Here is a 19,704-nt window from a genome sequence, read left to right as displayed (position 1 = left end):
TGTGTGTGTGCTCCTGAGTGTGTATGCAGTGTCTGTGTAGGTACATTGCATATTGCAGTGTCTGTGTAGGTACACATACCGTAGTGTGTGTGTGTTTGCATGTGAATGTGTGTGTGGTTGGGGTAGGGGGTCGGTAGTTGGGAGTTTAAGAGCGGAAGAGGAATCGGTGTAGAACTAGTCTTGATGTTGGGGAAGCCCGCAAGCGTTTTCTGTTCAAACATTTGAGAGGACTAACCTGCCAAGCCGAAGCCGAGAATGAGGAGGTGGTGCCTGGGCGGCAGGATTCCCGCGCTTCCTGTTTCTCCTGACTTTGAGGAATTTTTACAGTGAACAAACTCCCAAAGCTCCACTCACACACCCCGCCACATATACCTGGCTCAGCAAAACTAAAAAAGAGAGAGTGAGATGGAGAGAGATGGAGAGAGGAAAAGAGGGAGAGAGAGACAGAGAGATAACTTTCCAGGCACAGAGGTACAGAAAGAGAAACCTTGAAGTCACCTTGAGTTCGTTGGTACCACACAGATCTTGAGAAATCTTTCCAGACTGGTAGAGAAAGAGAGAGCTTTTTCTCTATGACTCACACTTCACACATCTCAAAGTCTCAAAGTCTGGAGGTCGCATTAAAAGGGGGGCATTTGCATGCATTTTAAAATTATTTTTGAACATTTCAACATATACAAACTTGATCCAATGGCCATGGGATTAAAGTGCAAGCGCACGTCCACCTTTGCCATAAAGATCCAGGCCACTTGACAGAAGCCGTTGTATGCTCATGTACATAAAGGCTTCACAAGTACACACAAAGTACTGGACATAAAGATGAGTCCAGGGTGGTGATGCTGCTACTCCTTCAGCCTAGCTCTATAAACACACAGGTCAACCCATTTGATGACATAAAGATGAGTCCAGGGTGGTGATGCTGCTACTCCTTCAGCCTAGCTCTATAAACACACAGGTCAACCCATTTGATGACATAAAGATGAGTCCAGGGTGGTGATGCTGCTACTCCTTCAGCCTAGCTCTATAAACACACAGGTCAACCCATTTAATGACATAAAGATGAGTCCAGGGTGGTGATGCTGCTACTCCTTCAGCCTAGCTCTATAAACACACAGGTCAACCCATTTGATGACATAAAGGTCCAGTGAACCTGAGCACGATGAAACCATCTTTGACACTGGTCCTGCTTGCCAAACCACCCTCTTGATGTGGCCTACACACTACACAGTAGTGCCACAGACAGAGATGAGACACCTCAGGTGAACACTGTGCTGTTCAAGTCTCCGTTCACAGGTTGAGATCCTTTGAGAGAACCCAAGAACGAGAGAACAAAAGAGAAAAAGAGGTAAAACAAAAGAAAAGTGGGTGGAAGTGTGTCTGGGGTAGCATCACATGCCGATGCTGTGACACACATCTGAAACAAATCGACGCCCTCTCTTTCTCCTCCCCTCTCTCTCTTCCCCTCTCGAAGTGTGCCCGCGGGGCCGTGTAGCGTTAATTGCTGCCTCTACACAGCCCCGAGTCTGCCACACACTATCTAATGCTCGCATCAAAGAAATCACGAGCTCAACTTTATGAAATTTTTATTCAATATGTTCACTTCTCTTCCCTTTTCCCTCTTTCTTCCTATTCCCCACCTTGGCCCTCCTCTCCCTTTCCACCGCCGCCACCAAACAGACAAGAAAGAGTCTCCCTACCATGTTTTCAGCTTTACTTCCTTCCTGCCCAGAAGCACTGCTGGTGAATCTCGTTAGTTCTCACACAGTCAACTTCTCCTCTCCGCTCTGCCAGGAGCTAAAAACCTGATCGGGGAGAAAAAGGGATAAAACGAGAGAAAGGAAATAAAAGAGGGGAGGAGAAAGGGGGGCAGAGATGAAGAAGTTTGGCTGCTGAGGTATTCCACAGAGCTAAGTGGGAGATGGTTGATATCACTTAACTAATGAGAAACAAGATGCAGAGAACGACACAAAGGAAAGAGCAGATAGCAGAGGGTTATTCTCTCCCTATGGACATAGTCAATACACACCGTGCTACAAGGCTCTTTCATCATTCTGACTGTTTTATTTGGATCCACAATGGAACATTGTGACTCTTAAAGAACCTATTTTCATCATATATTTATACATTTGCAGGACATGAATCCATAAGTGTACGTGATACAATCTATTCAGTGTTCATCTTCACATACATCAGCCTAGATTCTAAGCAATCCTAGCTTTTCTCTTATACCATCCAGATGTGATCATCATCCCTATTCCCTTTGTAGATGAGTTATAAGTTAACATTTTACTTAGTCTCTTCTCCTACCTTGCCCAAGTAGACAGTCAGGCATAATCATGGTTGGCTTAAGATTGATGTACCTTACACATTACCAACTCTTCTTTCTCTCGCTCACACACACATTTGGTCATCCATCAGAGCACGGAGTGTTGTTTTTGCCCCCACATAGCTCACTCAGGTATAAATCACATAAGCTGATTTCAAGGTTCAATGTTTAAATAATTAAAGAGCTTTAATTTATCAGGATTTAGCACCTTCAGACAAGAGAGAAATAAAAAATAAAAAAATGAAAAGGGGTAGAGGGATATAGAAGAGATTCTTAAATAGAGTATTTGGAGAGAAAAAAACAAGACATGAACACATTTATCACACAAAGATTTTTATTGGAGAAAAAAAACATTAAAAAAAAAAGTACAATTATGCAAAACCAGATTCAGCCTCCGAACCAGTGCTACTTCAGCTGAGCGTGACTTATCCTATAGTTACCACAAGTTCGTAGATTTTAAACGCAAGGCTTGCTTAAGAAAAATTACACAAGGAACATTTCTCAAATTCTAAACAAAAGCCTTCATTAACCTAGCTATTGATTGATTGATCCTAAGGAAAATTATGCATTTTATTATTATTTTCAACCTCCACCTCCACGAAAATCAGTAAAAAATGTAAATCATTCAATTTCAATGTCATTTTCTCCCCTCATACACATTCCAGGCCTCACCCTTTAAAGTTCCATCATTTCCTTGACCACACATTACTGATCAATGTATTAAAACTTCAAGTCGATGTTTTATGAACTTGTGGCAGTAACTCTGGCATAATGTGAAAGCTCTGTAAAAGAGAAAGATACAGTAGCTCTACAAAGCCAGAACAAATCATTTATTAAATAGGATACGCTTTCAAAAATAAAAACATTCTTTACTGATGCATCTGAATTTCTCATCCAAATGTTCACCATCAACATTAGGGCCATGTTCAGGAGGAACAGATAGCAGAACATGTTTTGAAATAGAAAAAAAATGTTCTTATTGAATAAGTTCGTACCCTAAATATGTTTTCTTATTTCGCTGCTATTGAAAGACACCCAGCCATGGCAGAGCAAGGTTTTGATGCTTTTGATGCAGCCGAGTACTTGATCCATCTTATCGTGGTTCATATTGAAGACTATGAGTAGTTGATTATTCGAAACAGGTGTGTGTGTGTGTGTGTGTGTGTGTGTGTGTGTGTGTGTGTGTGTGTGTAGGCTAGTGCTGGACCGGAACGAAAGCCTGCACTCCTAATAGCAAGTCTAGAGATGATGCTGTAAATGGAACAGTGCCTCTAATATTAGATGGAGAGTGATGGAGTTCTACTGCCCTCCTTTGGCCAAACATGGGGAACTACAGCCTACTGGGTGCCCATAGCAGTGCATCAAATCCAATTGTCCAATGATAAACTATATAAACGACAGATACTGCCTGATTGTATGAGGTTCATACTTAATATCTTAACCAATCAATACTAAATAACTTGATGTCTTAAATGAAAGCCATCTACCAGCAAGAGGGTCTAGCATGCGCCTCGAAAACCGTGAGAGGTTACACAGAGGAATGCCACATTCAAGGAATATGGATGGCTCTTATGTCACATGCATATAAGTCCTACTCTCAGAATGCAGCCTCTATCCCCATATTCAGTAGTCTAGGCTCCGAGGCAACACACTGACCCATGTCTCTACTTGGGAGAAAATCAAAAACGATACCGTAAAAAGACAAAAACACTACTTAAGTTTCTTGTGTGAACAAGTGTACACCACAGGGAGAAGGTTTGAGACTTAGACATCTATTCTCATCAGAAAAAGTATTTAGAGTACACATTATATAAACACATTCCTCCTGGAATAAGAGTTACTGGCAGTTTACACCTTACAATGCTTTCTCACATTGAAGAACAAAGTCTCATTGCATTTTGTTGGCAAAGGGTAGCCACCTAGTGGTCAAAGCCTCTTATTGCAGAATTAACAGTAGCAACCTAACATAACTTTGGGAGTCAGGTACATTAGGCCTAAATGACAATGTCACCAATGAACAGATCAACATCATAATGACTCAGTGGATTATGAATGATCTTACAACACGCTTCCCTGGAGAGATACAGGGACATCACTCTTCTACCACTCCTACACCAGAAAGCACATTAACTGTGTTCAACTTGTATTGGTTTATTTATGTTTGATTGAGAATTGTCTAATATTAAAGTGGTAAAAGGAGTTGTTCAGTAGGGCTCAAAGCTTCCTGGTTATGCAAGCAGGAAGTTGCACCCACCCTTAATATTATTTTGCCTATGGTTACACCACTAGCCCAGCTCAAGGAGGGTGCAGTGCAGTGCAGTCCCCCCCCCCCCACCCCACCCCACCCCACCCAAATCCCCTTTTCCTCCATCCTCCAGACATACACCACCTCAGTTCTCCATGAGGGAGCGTTGTAGAGCCTCCTGGATCATAGTGTGTTCGTCTGTGGAGTAGTCCTGGAAAGAAAGGAGGGGGAATAATTAAATAATAAAAACAGATGTGTACAATAACAGAATTGTGGCCACTGCGTCTTAAGATCCACTTACGACAAAGGTGTCATAAGAGAAGGTGTGTCTAATCTTGAGGTGCTGGAAGAAGTCAGCGCTCCTGTAGTTAGGGTCTCCCCAAGGCATAGAGGCACAGATAGGACACACCTGCAACAGAATAAAACATTGCTCATCTGGACACGAGTCTTTAGCTCACCCTCACAAGTAACATTAAAAACACATTGTGTTAAAGCAGGAACAGACATGCACACTCACACGCCAGCCTTTCCGTCAAATGTACGTTCAGATTTTTACAGGCCTTATCTAATAGACACCCAATTGAATGCCGTCTCACGTAGGCTAATGTTTCTTTAGGAGTGCCCACTGCCGATTTACACCACATGAAAGTGACTGCAATGATTATTGACTGGAGTCTCAAAGAGCCGCTAGTCCCTTTTAACAGCGACACACATTTCAACAAATAAACACCCGTCTCAAATAAACGTCTGGTCTAAATGAACCGTTTGAGTGAACTTCAGCGAGTACTGGAAATATTGAGCAAAATAAGAAAGGAGAGCAGCATTGCCATGGATGAAACAGCACAGCGATCAGACACGGTCACAGCGATCAGACACGGTCACAGCGATCAGACACGGTCACAGCGATCAGACACGGTCACAGCGATCAGACACGGTCACAGCGATCAGACACGGTCACCCCAAATAGCAACAAGATCTCAGTCTCACTTTAGTATTCAACATTTTTCACTGTTTTTATGATTTTTTTAGCTACTATAGCAGATGAAAAGATGGGAAGTAAGCTGCATCATTCACCTAAATACTCCTTGTTGGTGGAGTAGTATGACATTTCTGTCAATTATATTTTAGGTAGATTAATCTAGCAAAATATAATTAATGGTGAAGGGCACTGATATGGAAAATCTATATAGCATTTTTTCAACCCTTCTCCCGTGTGCACACAGCGGAGTCTTTCACAGACTGACTGGCGTGGCCTGGTACCAGTTGAGACAATTGCAAGTCTAAAAAAAAATGTATCAGCCAAAAGCCGTCAATTATCGGCTAACGTAAACACTGTGACACACCTAGACGTTCTCATGCCCCGCCATCCTCCACCACACCCTGCTTCTAGAAAGGCTCAAGCTATGACTATACACCTTGGCAGGTATTATTTCCCTTTCTCCCGCTATAACACTAAAGTGTGTGTGACCGTCAGCGGCTAGGAAGGGACTCTGGTAAGGTAGTAAGTCATACAGGCTCCTGGCAGATAGCGGTGTGTGATGATTTAGGACCTGCTCTGCAGAATGATTGAGGAGCACAGTGGAGCGGCTCCAAAAGACTCACACCATACGCACACATCCCAAAGCACCTGGTTTTACAAGCCATCCCTATTCCATACACCCCCCCCCTCCCATCTTTCTGTCATCTTGTTTTCCTCTCTTGGCTTTCTGTCAAGCTCTCCCTCCATCATTCTCACTCTTTCTATGCAACATCTCATGTTACACCCGTGGCTGAAGCAGGCTGTCACAGACTGCATGCATTAACAGTAACACACCATCATTGTCCTCACGCAATGAACAAAAAAATGCTGGAGGGGAGCCAATTATCAGGTGGGTCACATTTCAGTGAGGACCCCTTACCACGTGGCGCGTGTCCCGGGCATGCTGGGAAGTGCAGTGCTCCACCAGGCCGTCCTGGTCAAGGTTCTGGCAGTTACAGTACGGGCAGGAGAAGGTGAAGCGATTCGGCAAAGGGCTGGAGACAGAGGGGGACAGTTACAGTAGGGGCAGAAGGTGAAGGGGTTGGGCACAGAGCTGGAGAGAGAGGGGAAGGGGAATGAGGACATGTTGGATATGCTAAAGCAGTGCTTCCTTTGTTTGTATTATACATGACCATGGTCTCTATAGACGAGCTAGCTGACAAATCTGGAAAAAAATGTGAACGTTTCAATGGGGCAGAAGGCGGTGTGTTGTGATTATGGAGGGACAGATTGCTAGCAACAGAGGTAGCTCGTTTCAGCTAGTTCTCTTGTTCTTCATACTGTGTCTTGTTTTGAAATGTGACTGATATGTCTATGCTACTATGGCAACAAAAACCTAAGACAATTACTAGCTAACCAACTAACAATGTATTTGAGAGACTACAAGTGCTCATAGTTCAAATGTATTTATGTTTTCAATAAACATTGAAGACATGTAAACTATATTTAAACAATCTAAGCCAACCCCATCTGTGTTGTTGCTAAACAACCAGCACGTCTATGGGTCTGTGCCCTTCACGATGAAACTCAGTGTTTATGCAATAGTACATTTTTTTTAAAGTGGATATTTAGAGCCAATACAAAAGTTGAGAACCTATAAAGATGGGTTAATAATCAATACATATATGAATAGCTTGGTATAATATTCTCTTTCTAAGTCCATTAGTGGATGATTGAACAGCATTTCAAAGTTGCTGTGCCACCACTCAGGCTACACCCTCCCCGGCTCACCCGATAATGTTAGGCTGGGTCTGGGCAGTGGTCCTGACCCCCTCCTCAATGTACTCCTGGTACTTGGAGCAGGCTGCCGTGTGGCCTCTCATTTGGGACAGGCCAACCTGAGAGAGACAAGGAGGAACCAGGCCTCAGTGCTAATGGTAGCGCAGTATGTTCAGAAACATAGGCATAGACTTTTGTGCACATATACAAATACAGGGCATTCAGAAATGATTCAGACACATTCCTTTTTTCCCCACATTTCGTTACAGCCTTATCCTAAAATGGATTAAATAGAAAAACAATCCTCATCAATACACACACACACAGAACCCCCCCATAATGACAAAGCAAAAGCAGGTTAAGAAATGTTCACACATTTATTAAAAATGAAAACAGAAATACCTGATTTACATAAGTATTCAGACCCTTTGCTATGAGACTCGAAATTGAGCTCAGGTGCATCCTTGATTAGAGTCCACCTGTGTTAAATTCAATTGATTTGGACATGATTTGGAAAGGCACACACCTGTCTATATAAAATGTCCCACAGTTGACCGTGCAAGTCAGAGCAAAACCTGAGTTATGAGGATGAAGGAATTGTCCGTAGAACTCCTGGACAGGATTGTGTCGAGGCACAGATCTGAGGAAGGGTAACAAAAAAATTCTGAAGCATTGAAGGTCCCCAAGAACACAGTGGCCTCCATCATTCTTAAATGGAAGAAGTTTGGAACCACCAACACTCTTCCTAGAGCTGGCTGCCCGCCAAACTGCGCAATCGGGGGAGCAGGGCCTTGGTCAGGGAGGTGACCAAGAACCCGATGGTCACTGACAGTTCCTCTGTGGAAATGGGAGAACCTTCCAGAAGGACAACCATCTTAGCAGCAGTCCACCAATCAGGCCTTTATGGTAGTGCCCAGAGAAGTAAAAGGCACGACAGCCCGCTTGGAGTTTGCCAAGAGGTATCTAAAGGACTCTGACAATGAGAAACAAGATTCTCTGGTCTGATGAAACCAAGATTGAACTCTTTGGGCTGAATGCTAATCGTCACATCTGGAAGAAACCTAGCACCATCCCTTCGGTGAAGCATGGTGGTGGCAGCATCATCATACTGTGGGGATGTTTTTCAGCTGCAGGGACTGGGAGACTAGTCGGGATTTGAGGAAAAGATTTACGGATTTAAATACAGAGAGATCCTTAATGAAACCTTACTCCAGAGCACTCAGGACCTCAGACTGGGGTGAAGGTTCACCTTCCAACAGGACAACAACCCTAAGCATACAGCCAAGACGACGCAGGAGTGGCTTTGGATCAAATCTCTGAATGTCCATGAGCGGCCAGCTATCTCTCGAGAGACCTGAAAATAGCTGTGCAGCGACGCTTCCCATCCAACCTGACAGAGCTTGAGAAGATCTGCATAGAAGAATGGGAGAAACTCCCCAAATACAGGTGTGTCAAGCTTGTAGCATCATACCCAAGAAGACTCAAGGCTGTATTCGCTGCTAAAGGTACTACAAAGTAACGAGTGAATACTTATGTAAATGTGACATTTCAGTTCCTTTAATACATTTTGCAACAATTGTCATTGTTGGGTATTGTGTGTAGATGAGGGGCTGTAATGTAACAATGTGGAAAAAGTCAAGTGGTCTGAATACACTGTATATAAAATTCACTCCCTCGTCCTAATTCCCTTGACTATTCATATTGTTTAACAAAATGACAGCATGCTATACACACACAGACACACCTGTGCTCCGCAGCCCTTGCAGGCCGCCACAGAGGTGTGTATGAGGGCATCTAGGTCAGTGGCTTTGGCCCAGTGACCCAGTGCTGCCCTGCACACGGCACACACTGGCTTTTGGGGCCGCAGGCACGCCTGCAGACAACTTTGACAAAACCTGGAGGGTGGAGGGAGAGAATGGAAAGGAGAGTGGAAGTGTAGAAAATCATTAATTGGCTAAAATGCAAATAGCGGACTGAACTCCACAGTGAAGGAAGTTTCTGATGAATTTCAATGGCGTGAAGTCAAGACCAGGCTTGGTGGAATCTAGTTCCGGCTACACCAATTTGCCAAGGCCAATACTTACAATTTAATATTGTGAAACGTCCGCCTTATAGCCATATGTGTCCTCTGTAGTGTGATTTTCTTTGCTGAAATCCATACTTTTTATTTAAATAAACGTTAATCAAATACCACCACCGACTGTTTCCTTGTTGAGATTCAATGGCCACATGAGCCGAGTTGCCGTCTTTGAGCAACAGAAATTAGCAAACAGTCAATGGCAGTATTAGATTAACGTTTATTGAAAAAGTATGGATTTCAGCAGGCAAAGAATGGCACGCAACTAAAGAGGGCAAACAGACAAGCTGGGCGTTTCATACAATGTTTTTGAAGTATTGACCTTGAGCAAATCGATTTAGTGGGAGTTGGACATTGGTTTAGTTAATCAGAAACTTCCTTCACCAGGGATTGGAGTTTAGTCCGCTAAAATGAAAGCAAACATCTATTTATAGGTAATGTAATACCAACGAATTGTTCAATACAGAAGGAAAACAAAGTTATACGTCTGGCATCACAAATAAACAATGATGCAGATGATTAACGTTAGACCTCTGTTCATCACCTACAGTTTCATACTTTACTTTATGAAATTCAATGACGGTGCGAATGTTTTATTACTAAACGCACTTCCGTCACCGAGGTATAGTCCTGTCATTTGAGGACATTGGGTTTTGTAGTTCTTTAAAGAGCTACATTAACGAATTTCACACATTATTCAACTACAAAACCCACGATTCTTGAACCCCATTTCTTGACGTAAACAAAACTGAACGTAAAGCAGATTTATGAACTTACAAACATAACATTGAATGCCAAAATAAATATTAATGGCTAGCTAATTATTAATTTCTGTCAGAAGTAGTTAGCTTATGGGTGTACATACATGTTCAATCGTTTAGCTAGCCAGCTCACAACAGATATTGTTGGTGGGCTGGCTAGTTCTGCCAAATAGCTAACGTTAGACTGCTCGTTAACTTGGACGATGTCTAGCCAGCTTCGTTAATAGACAAAAAAACATATTTGTGTAAAGATACTCACGTATGTCCACAGTGTGTTGTGACAGGGCTATCAAAAATCTCCAGACAAACCGGGCAGAGGAACTCTGTCACGTCCCTGTCGCCTCCAGAAACATTTTTCTTCTGCTGTGCAGAGCTAAAGGATCCTAGCATCGCCATTTCTTCTCTCTCAGCTGTCAATTTGGGGGACCTATTGTTGCGTTCAATACAACTGGGTGTATTCATTAGTCGAATTCCGTAGCGAAACATTTGATCTGTTGCAAAACGTTTTACAACAGAGGAAAGCGGGTTTCCAATAGATAACACAAACACAGTCAAAATTGGTTTAAAAAATCCTGAAAACAAAATGTAGCTTTTTGATCGTAATTGAAAGTTAGGTTTTAGTTTAGGGTTAGCAGTGTGGTGAAGGTTAGGGTTAAAATCTGATTTTAAGAAGATACATTGTAGAAATGGGCGGAGTTTAGGACTTTGTATCAGTGTTAATTAATGACGACTGGTTTACCGTTTACTCTAGGAACCAAACGGAAGCTTATAACATAGCGAATGGAACCAAACAGGATGTGACATACCCGAATTTCTCCAATATTAACTCTTGTTTCCTTTGCAAAACGATAACCGTTTTTAGTAAACTATTTCTGATGCAAAACGTTTTGCAACATAATCCGTCTATTGAATACACCCCTGAAAACAAAACGAAAAACGAGCTCATGCTGCATTCATAAACAAGTGGAAAGGTGGTAAATACCAAGGTTGGGAGTAACGATTACATGTAATCCGTTACATGTAAGGGATTACAAACAACTGGTAACTAATCCGTTACCAGCTAAAATATTGTAATCAGATTAATTTTGAACAACTAGGTGATTACTTCGAGGATTACTTTTCAATTACTTTCAACATTGAAATCAGCATTGAAAAAAGGATCAAGTTTAAATTTGTTCCACCTGAGCGAGTCTGACCACAAGTCAGAGACCTCTATGATAACACACCAAATGTGTTTTATGGATCACGGGAAAAGAGCAGGAATAGGCTTTTGTACAGTAGGCTACAGTACTAGCTATGTCTTCCAATGGTGCAACTGCTATCGGCATCCAAAGATTATCCAAGTTGAATAAACGCTTGCAGTTAAGGATGACAGCAGTGGTGTAGTCTGCGGCGAAACGGATATCACTTATTATTAGTTATATCTACATAGTGCATTTAGCTTTTTGCGCCTTACGGGTTGTGGTTGTTGTGGATGGCTGTTCACAAATCTAAATTAGTATTTGAACCCAATAATGGTTGAATTCAGTAAGTTTAAACTGCCTATCAATCATTGTTTTTTAAATCAGTGGACAGCCAGTGAAAAATGTGCTCTTGCAACAGATACATAGTGTGGATCCCAGCCTATGGAATAAAATTGAGGCTTTTATTGCTCAATCTAATTCATTCTGATAAAAAAATCCCAAAATCCATAATGGACACATGCTCAAACTCGCACACTTTTGATAGACTTAAGGGGGCAATATAGTTTCTACATACATTGTTGGATATATAAATTTTATGTATTAATGTAAAGATATAATTTAATTGTATGTAGTAGAAAGTGGTGGTGGGTTAGAAGAAGCCTACATAAACAACCCATAAAGTAAAATGTAACATCCATATATGGCCAGCTATGTAAACTTTTACATTGATTTATCCTGCAATAGATATCATTGAATTGGTAACATACATTTTTGTCTTCTTCTAATGCCTCTTAAGAGGAAAGTAATCTAAAAGTAACTGAATGTAATCAGATTACATTACTGAGTTTGGGTAATCCAAAAGTTACGTTAATGATTACAATTTTGGACAGGTAACTAGTAACTGTAACAATTACATTTAGAAGATTAGTGATGGCACCGGAGGGGAGGGCTGCTGTCTTATCAACTCTTAACCAACCATGCTATTTTTTTTTTTTAGGTATTTTCTGAAGGTACCTGCGTCTTCGTTCTCTGTTCTGTCTCCCTCTCCGGTGGCTTCTACCTCGGGTTCAGATCCTCGGAGCTCCCACCCTCATCAGACAGTGAGGCTGCCTGAGAGACCGGCCCATTCAACATCACCAGCTGGCACCATAGGCAGCTCTATGGTGAGAAACATCTCAGATCCCAAGGCAAAAACAGTACAGGACATAACAAGTTTACTTCCTACTGTTCTATGACAGATCCCGGGAGCTGACACTGTTGTAGTTCATTTGGGGTCAAACGACATCAGGAGGGCTAGCTCGGAACATATGAAAATGGATTTTAAATAACTGATTTTAGCATTAAAAGACTCCAGAAAATGGCCAATCATTTCAGGTCCACTACCATCGTTGGGTGTGAAAAATTTAGCAGGCTACTGGCATTACACATCTGGCTAAAAGATTACTGTAGCTCTGCTGGAGTCACTTTTATAGATAACTTTGACACCTTCTGGAAACCGAAGATACTCTACAGGAATGATTGAGTCCATCTAAATCATCTTGGCTCCTGGACTCTGTCCACACATTTCAAGGCTGCGTTGAAACAATGACTGGTAAAGGATCCAAGAGCAGCTCAGTTAATCCATACCATTGTGACAATGAGTCGTCATAATGCTGCATCAAATGTACATTATCCGAGGGGCGTTTGCAGACACAATGTAAGTAGCTTAATTTATGTCCCCATAATTGCCCTGAATACCTTTGTTGATCCTACAGCTATTGTATGCAGTAATCATGAGCCTATGAACCAGAGTTTCACTGTTAGCACTGAGGTGGTGGGCCCTAGTAGGAAGATCACTTTCTGCCAACGGGGGCAGTGTTGCTGTCTATATTCAGAACCACATTCCTGTAAAGCTTAGAGACAATCTAATGTTACATACTGTTGAAGTAATATGGCTACAGGTTCATCTGCCTCCCCTAAAGCCCATTTTTGTGGGAAGCTACTATAGACCATCAAGTGCTAACAGTCAGTATCTGGATAATATGTGTGAAATGTTTGATTATGAATGTGATATCAACAGAGAAGTATATTTTCTGGGTGATTTAAATATTAACTGGCTCTCATCAAGCTACCCACTCAAGAAAACATGTCAAACTGTTACCAGTGCCCGCAACCTGGTTCAGGTTATCAGTCAACCTCCGGGATATTTACAAACAGCAAATCTTTGTGAATTCTGCAGAAATTTGCTTTAAAGCAGTATCCAAATACATAGGATGTAGTGATCACAATTTAATAGCAATGTCTAGGAAAACCAAAGTTCCAAAGGCTGGGTCTAGTATAGGTTATACAATAAGTTTTGTAGTGATTCATATGTTGATGATGTAAATAATACTTGCTGGTCTGTGGCGTGTAATGAGGAGCAACCAGATGCTGCACTTGACACATTTATGAAACTACTTATCCCAGTTACTAATAAGCACGCACCCATTTAAGAAAATTACTGTAAAAACTGTTAAATCCCCTTGGATTGATGAGGAATTGAAAAATTGTATGGTTGAGAGGGATGAGGCAAAAGGTATGGCAATTAAGTCTGGCAGCCCAACTGATTGGCGAATGTACTGCAAATTAAGAAATCATGTGACTAAGATAAATAAAAATAAACAATACTATGAAACAAAGATACATGATATAAAGAATGATGGTAAAAAGCTTCGGAACACCTTTAATGGTTAAAAAAAACTACTCGGCTACATCATTCATTGAATACATCATTCATGGCTCATTCATCACAAAACCCACTGATATTGGCAAGATAAGCTTAGGGATGACATGCCAGCAACAAAAGCTGACACTATGATGAATCCACTGATGTGGGAGGTAACACACCACATATTTGGACACCCCTCCTTGTACAGTAGCCCTATTATAAATAATTAGCAGCAGCTAATGGGGAACGCTAATAAATACAATACAATACAATAATAATGTAATTTGATGTGCAAGTAATATTTATTTAATGGATTAATTCAATTGTAATTAAAATATACACACGTGGTGCTATAGGATATATACATATTTTACATTTTAATACAATACCCCTACATTGTGTACTGGAGCTATGGGTTTATTTTTCCACTGTCACTAGGCCTACAAATTGAAACTCGGACTGAATTGAATGGGGGATGCTTAACTACTTTTCACTGAAGAAGGGAAACGAGGTACAACATACAACTTCAATCGAAGACCTAAAATCATGCCTGACCGTTGAAATCATAATGGTATCCTAATATAGTGTGGATACAGGAGTAGCCTATTCTACAATAATGTAACTATGTGCTACTATAATTTTCTAATTGAAAAATTAAATTGTTAACCTGCATGGGTAGTCTACTTCATTTTATGATTACGGTACTGTACAAGGTAGATAGAGGAGTAGCCTATAGTCTACAATAATAACGTAATTGAATGTGCTATGGTATAATTTATTTCATTGATGAATGAAATTGTAAATGGGGATGGGTAGGCTACTTCATTCAGTGAATACTGAATGTCTTGCTTTTTCTGGGAGTATGTTAATGAAGGCTTTTCAGCTGTTAAACTATGGCAATGTCAAACTAATTTCTAAATCGATCTTTCTTTTTGTCAAGAAGTGATGAGCCAGAGCAACCAATAAGCATCACTGCAGCTGTTGTATCCACTGCTCTCCCACAAGCAACCACCTCCTCTTCTCCTGTTCAACTCATTTTATGTCAGACTGAAAAGGACTGTACATACATACCCCTGTGCTCATCTCATTGCAACATGATCCATCCAAGGGCTCAGCTGGATGCCTAAAATGTGAGAAATATAAACAAGATGCTACAGTGTTTTGTGTGTGTATGGATGGAGTTACAAGAAAAGACATGAGTTTGATGTGCCCCTCTGTGTCAATGTTAAAATGCCATAAATGGAAGATGGCTAAGGAGATAGTGATGAGATTGAGAACATACAGTATAAAAATAAAGACCCCTTGGGATCTAAAATTATTGTGGGGTGCCCTCGTGTCTCCTTTTTGTCCATTTGAGGATACTACAGTCATCCCTGGTGGAGGTTCTTGGAACATCGCTATTTAAGTCTGAGCAGAGGTTGTTGCATGTTTGTAACGGTTCTCCTCGTCATCTGAGGAAGAGTAGTCAAGATCGGACCAATGCGCAGCGTGGTGTGTGTCCATGTTAATATTTAATAAATCAACTGAACACTGAATAATAAAATAACCAAGAGAGTGAACGTAAGGTGCAAACATACAAGGAGGGAAACTGTGTGGCTCGGGAGAGGCGAAGGTCGAGAGCCCTCTGGAACACAACCCAACCAACCCGCACTGCTTGACACAATGCCCACTTAACCCGGAAGCCAGCCACACCAATGTGTGGGAGGAAACACCGTACACATGGCGACCGTGTCAGCGTGCACTGGGTCTAGCCCGCTACAGGAGTCACTAGTGCACGATGGGACAAGGACATCCCTGCCGGCCAAACCCTCCGGCCAAACCCTCCCCTAACACGGACGATGCTGAGCCAATTGTGTGCCGCCCTATGGGTCTCCCGGTCGTGGCCGGCTGCGACAGAGCCTGGACTCGAACCCAGAATCTCTAGTGGCAGTGCCTTTGACCACATCGCCACTCGGGAGGCCAGAAAACATGTTTCAGACCACACAGTGGGCAGGGGTCAAAGACTACCTGAAACTGAAGTCCCGGGAATCAAGGCCACTGATAGGCTGTAGGAGATGTGGTGATAAGTATTAGGCGTGACCTTGACCAACAAAACACTAATAAAATTGTGGGTCCTCTGAATGGGAGACTAAGCTGCCCAGAACTAACCAGAAGGGATGGCCAGAATCAGCTGATTGAAGCTGGCCATTTTAACAGCCGCACCCAAATATGTTGTACAGATTTTAAATCGACAACAAATGGGTGCAAGGGCAGACAGCCACAGAGAGGAATGACGTGAATACTTGTCGTCATTTAGAGAGATAGAAATGTAGACCAAATGGGTGACTTGTTCAACAGAAGGCAGCAACGGCTGGTGGCCACCAGACAGACCGGACCCAGGCAGAGGGACCAGGTAAGGGCACCGGATCAGGAGGTCGGGCCACAGCAGCAGTGCTCGATGATGGTCTCTGCACAGCAGATGGCGGAGGTTTGGCCGCAGGTCTCAATTAAGCTCTCAGGACTTGAGACCACAGGTCCGCAGCAGCAGAGGTCGATGAGTGCCTCCGGACTGCAGATGGCAAGGCCGCCCCATTGGTGACAGGTGAGGCCCCAGGGACAGGAGTTGGGGTCGGCTGGATCTCCACAGCAGCGACTGGCGGAGATCTCAGGACAATAAATGTCTGGACCACCACGTCAGTGAAAGGAGAGGGCTCTGGGACCGGATGTTGACTGTTGAAACTGCCAAGAGCTGTTGACTTGGGGCCTGACAGAGCTAGTGACTTAGTGCCGGACTGGGCTACAGACTGTGAGCTAGGGGATGCTAGATCTATTAGGACAGAAAGCTCTGGGCCTACTGGGATAGGAAACTGGAGACCCAGCTTAGCAGGAAACTGTGAAGCCACTAGGCAATCAGGGAACTGAGGGCTAACATACTCTGGACTTAGGACCTAGTAGGGCAGAAGGGGAGGTGTCTCCTACGATAGGACACTGAACACTTTGGTCAGGAGGGTCTCCCAAGGCTGGAGCTAGCAGGGGCTAGCAAGAAACCCAGGGCTGAGCCCGGCAGGTTCCACCAGGCAGGGACTGACAGGGCCTGGACAGCAACACAGACAGAGCCCCTGCAACAGAGACTGGAGGGGGCTCCCAGGGAGGAGCAGGGAGACGTCTTTGGACAGCAGCAGGATGGATGTCCAAGGTAGGACTAGGCAGATCCCACCAGACGGGATGGAGAGGTCTGAGTGGCAGGGCTGGGCTTGGTGCCTTCGGCAGCTACAGACAGGGATCTCGCATTATGGACTAACTGACATTCAGAGGTTTCAGCTGGAATAGGGTTCTCCCGCACGGGGAACTCTGGTATCTCTTTCGTCGCTGGAGAAGGCTGTAGGTCTTCCTGCTCGTGAACAGGAAGGGAGGTAAGGATTCATCTTGGGTCCAGAACAGGGGTCGGTAGAAACTCTGTCACTGGAGCTGGCGATGACACAACTGTGGGAACCAGTTGAGACCCTGCGACAGGAGCTAGTTGAAGCATAGCTGTGGAAGTGGTGAGCTGAAGCTCCATGGCAGCAGCCGGTGTAGTAGGCCACACTACTAACTTGCGCTGCATTGTCGGAACAGGCTGCATCTGCGCGGCTGGGGTTGGCTGGAGCACAGTGGTAGGGTGCTCCGCCAGGGTGACCTCTGGTAGCTCCTCTGGCCCTGGAGAAAGCTGTAGCACCGCTGTGAGGGACTCCACAGCAGGGCTCTGACCTGAGACCGGGGATAATGGTGAAGCTGATGTGGAACAGCACTGCGTCTCGAGCATCTTCTGATGTCTGGCGTCAATGAGCTGGTTACACTGGCGCCACAGAACCTCATTCTGGCACTTCTGGTGTAGTATTTGTTGCATGACGATCTCTGAGATGATGTCAACAACTTCTTGGGCAGCTTGGTGGAACAGGTCTCTGTTATCCCCTCTAATACGTATTTCAGTTGTAAGAGGAGAGAACTGTTGAAGGACTGGCTGAGACGTTCAGGTGACAACTGGCAGTGTCCAATAGGTAAGTACTGGCGACTGTGGTTGGGTGGACAGTAGGAACCTTCCATCTTCCAGACCACTTCAATGAGCTCCTCAATCTCGTCACACTGGCTGTGTAAACGCAGTGAGACCTCTCTGGTTTTCACTGGCGGTCCAAGCTCAGGTCGACGCTGATTCTGGTGATCTCTGGTTGAGGCTTGACGCTGATCTTGGTGATCTCTGGTCGCTGTTAGCCTGAGGTGGGAACCCAGTGAATTCGCAACCAATAAAAAGGCTGAGGCTCTGTCCTCTATTCTGCTGGTCAGCCTGGGTGGTGACTTGGACCAGTGATTAGTTGTTGAAGGTGAAGAAGTTGGCCACTTTGGTTGCAGTATAGTCCACCTCAAGTGCTCAAGAAACCCTCTAGCAGCTCTCCCTTGTAGGAGCAGTAAGTTAATATGTGTGGTAGTCTGTGCCTTGACTCGTAGCCATTGCGATAATTGTCGAGATATTGTAGCAGATGAGCTGTTGGGCGCGGACAGACCACATCTTGTGGAGGATATTCTCTGTTAACTGCGATCCGGCTCGTGAGGACCATTGAAAAATAAGGTGTAGGGTTGTAGAGAATCAAAGGACCATGAATGTAATAACAAACCTTAGGTGTTGACTTAAGGCCAATAGACCCCACTAAAAATGTTCGGTCAGAACAAGGATGAGGCGGATGTCCAGGTTAAGGGGAGTTTATAACTAGAGGTCGACCGATTAATCGGAATGGCCGATTAATTAGGGCCGATTTCAAGTTTTCATAACAATCTAAAACGGCTGTTACACCTCACCGAATAAGAATCTTTAGGTCGGAGAAGTCAGAGCTCTAAGAAGACTGGTACATTTTAGACACTGGTAACTCAGAAAAAAACAGCTCAGACTTGGAAAAATCGTGAAGTCAATGATCTTCAGGTCAGAGCAAGTCGGAGAAGTCGGAGCTCTAGGATGATGCCGGAGTTTCCGATTCCGAGTTGGATGACAGTTCAAAACTATTTTCCTAGTCGGAGCTCGTTTTTACCCCTGAGTTCCCAGTTGTCTGGAATGCACTGAATTTGGAGGCAGGAGATTTCCGAGTCGTCTTGAACGCATTGAGTGTTGGGCTTGTAATTCCGAGATGGACGACCATTCAAATATTTTTTCCAGTCAAAGCTTCCCCCCGACAGAGTTCCGAACTAGGTTGAAGATAACACAGTTTAGGACAAGAGGATTCTAATACCCCATAACTACATACATTAGGAAGAATTCTAAGTAATGCTATAGCAATGGCGCTGGTCCCATGAATCTGTTAATTTTCAAAAGTTTCCTCATGTAATTATGGGCAGATTTACTGTTTTACAGATTTTGTTTTAAATATAATTGTTATCAGGGAAATACTGGGAATGTTTTGATGTTCACAATTTTTTTTATCATAAACATTTGCATGATATATAATAATATATTGTAGCCATTCCAATTATGTCGATGGAAAGAGAAGAGCTTTATTATCATTATATTACTATGTATAATACACCAGTAGCTCGCTATACACACAAAAATGCATTGAAAACAAATACATCATGTTGGGCCTCGTCGTCTTTGTAATGTAGTAATGTCCTCACAACACGGACATAGATTGCACATAAGGCATACTCTGATTGGGCAGTTTTTCTAAAAATAAAATTCCCAGGCTC

General features: G+C 43.2%; 1 protein-coding gene across 2 annotated transcripts; it reads right to left on the bottom strand.

Annotated features, from left to right (window-relative positions):
• Positions 1-2,642: 2,642 nt before the first annotated feature.
• Positions 2,643-10,921, bottom strand: rnf114 (ring finger protein 114). 2 transcript variants are annotated; one of them, XM_021566912.3, is made up of 6 exons: positions 10,406-10,921; positions 9,053-9,203; positions 7,321-7,427; positions 6,470-6,584; positions 4,873-4,980; positions 2,643-4,782 (listed from the first exon to the last, which is right to left on the bottom strand). In XM_021566912.3, the coding sequence occupies exons 1-6, from the start codon at positions 10,630-10,632 to the stop codon at positions 4,717-4,719; spliced, it is 774 nt and encodes a 257-aa protein (XP_021422587.1). In that variant the 5' UTR covers positions 10,633-10,921; the 3' UTR covers positions 2,643-4,716. The 2 variants fall into 2 exon arrangements, with proteins under 2 accessions (XP_021422587.1, XP_021422585.1); XM_021566910.3 differs by having other exon boundaries at positions 6,470-6,643; positions 10,406-10,895.
• Positions 10,922-19,704: the final 8,783 nt, after the last annotated feature.

This window comes from Oncorhynchus mykiss, chromosome 16 (genome assembly GCF_057628025.1).
Source record: "Oncorhynchus mykiss isolate SJ-2025 chromosome 16, ASM5762802v1, whole genome shotgun sequence".
NCBI lineage: Eukaryota > Metazoa > Chordata > Actinopteri > Salmoniformes > Salmonidae > Oncorhynchus > Oncorhynchus mykiss.
The sequence above is the reverse complement of the archived record's forward strand: the minus strand, read 5'-3'. Positions and strand labels throughout refer to the sequence as shown.

What these genes read in the sequence shown, in the direction of transcription:
- rnf114 (XM_021566910.3), bottom strand. Translation starts at nt 10,632, where the DNA reads ATGTTTCGCTACGGAATTCGACTAATGAATACACCCAGTTGTATTGAA. An exon ending in GCAAGGGCTGCGGAGCACAG is followed by an intron (nt 7,428 to 9,052) that starts GTGTGTCTGTGT and finishes TGTCTCTCTCAG; the next exon opens with GTTGGCCTGTCCCAAATGAG. An exon ending in CCCGGGACACGCGCCACGTG is followed by an intron (nt 4,981 to 6,469) that starts GTAAGGGGTCCT and finishes ATTCTGTTGCAG; the next exon opens with GTGTGTCCTATCTGTGCCTC.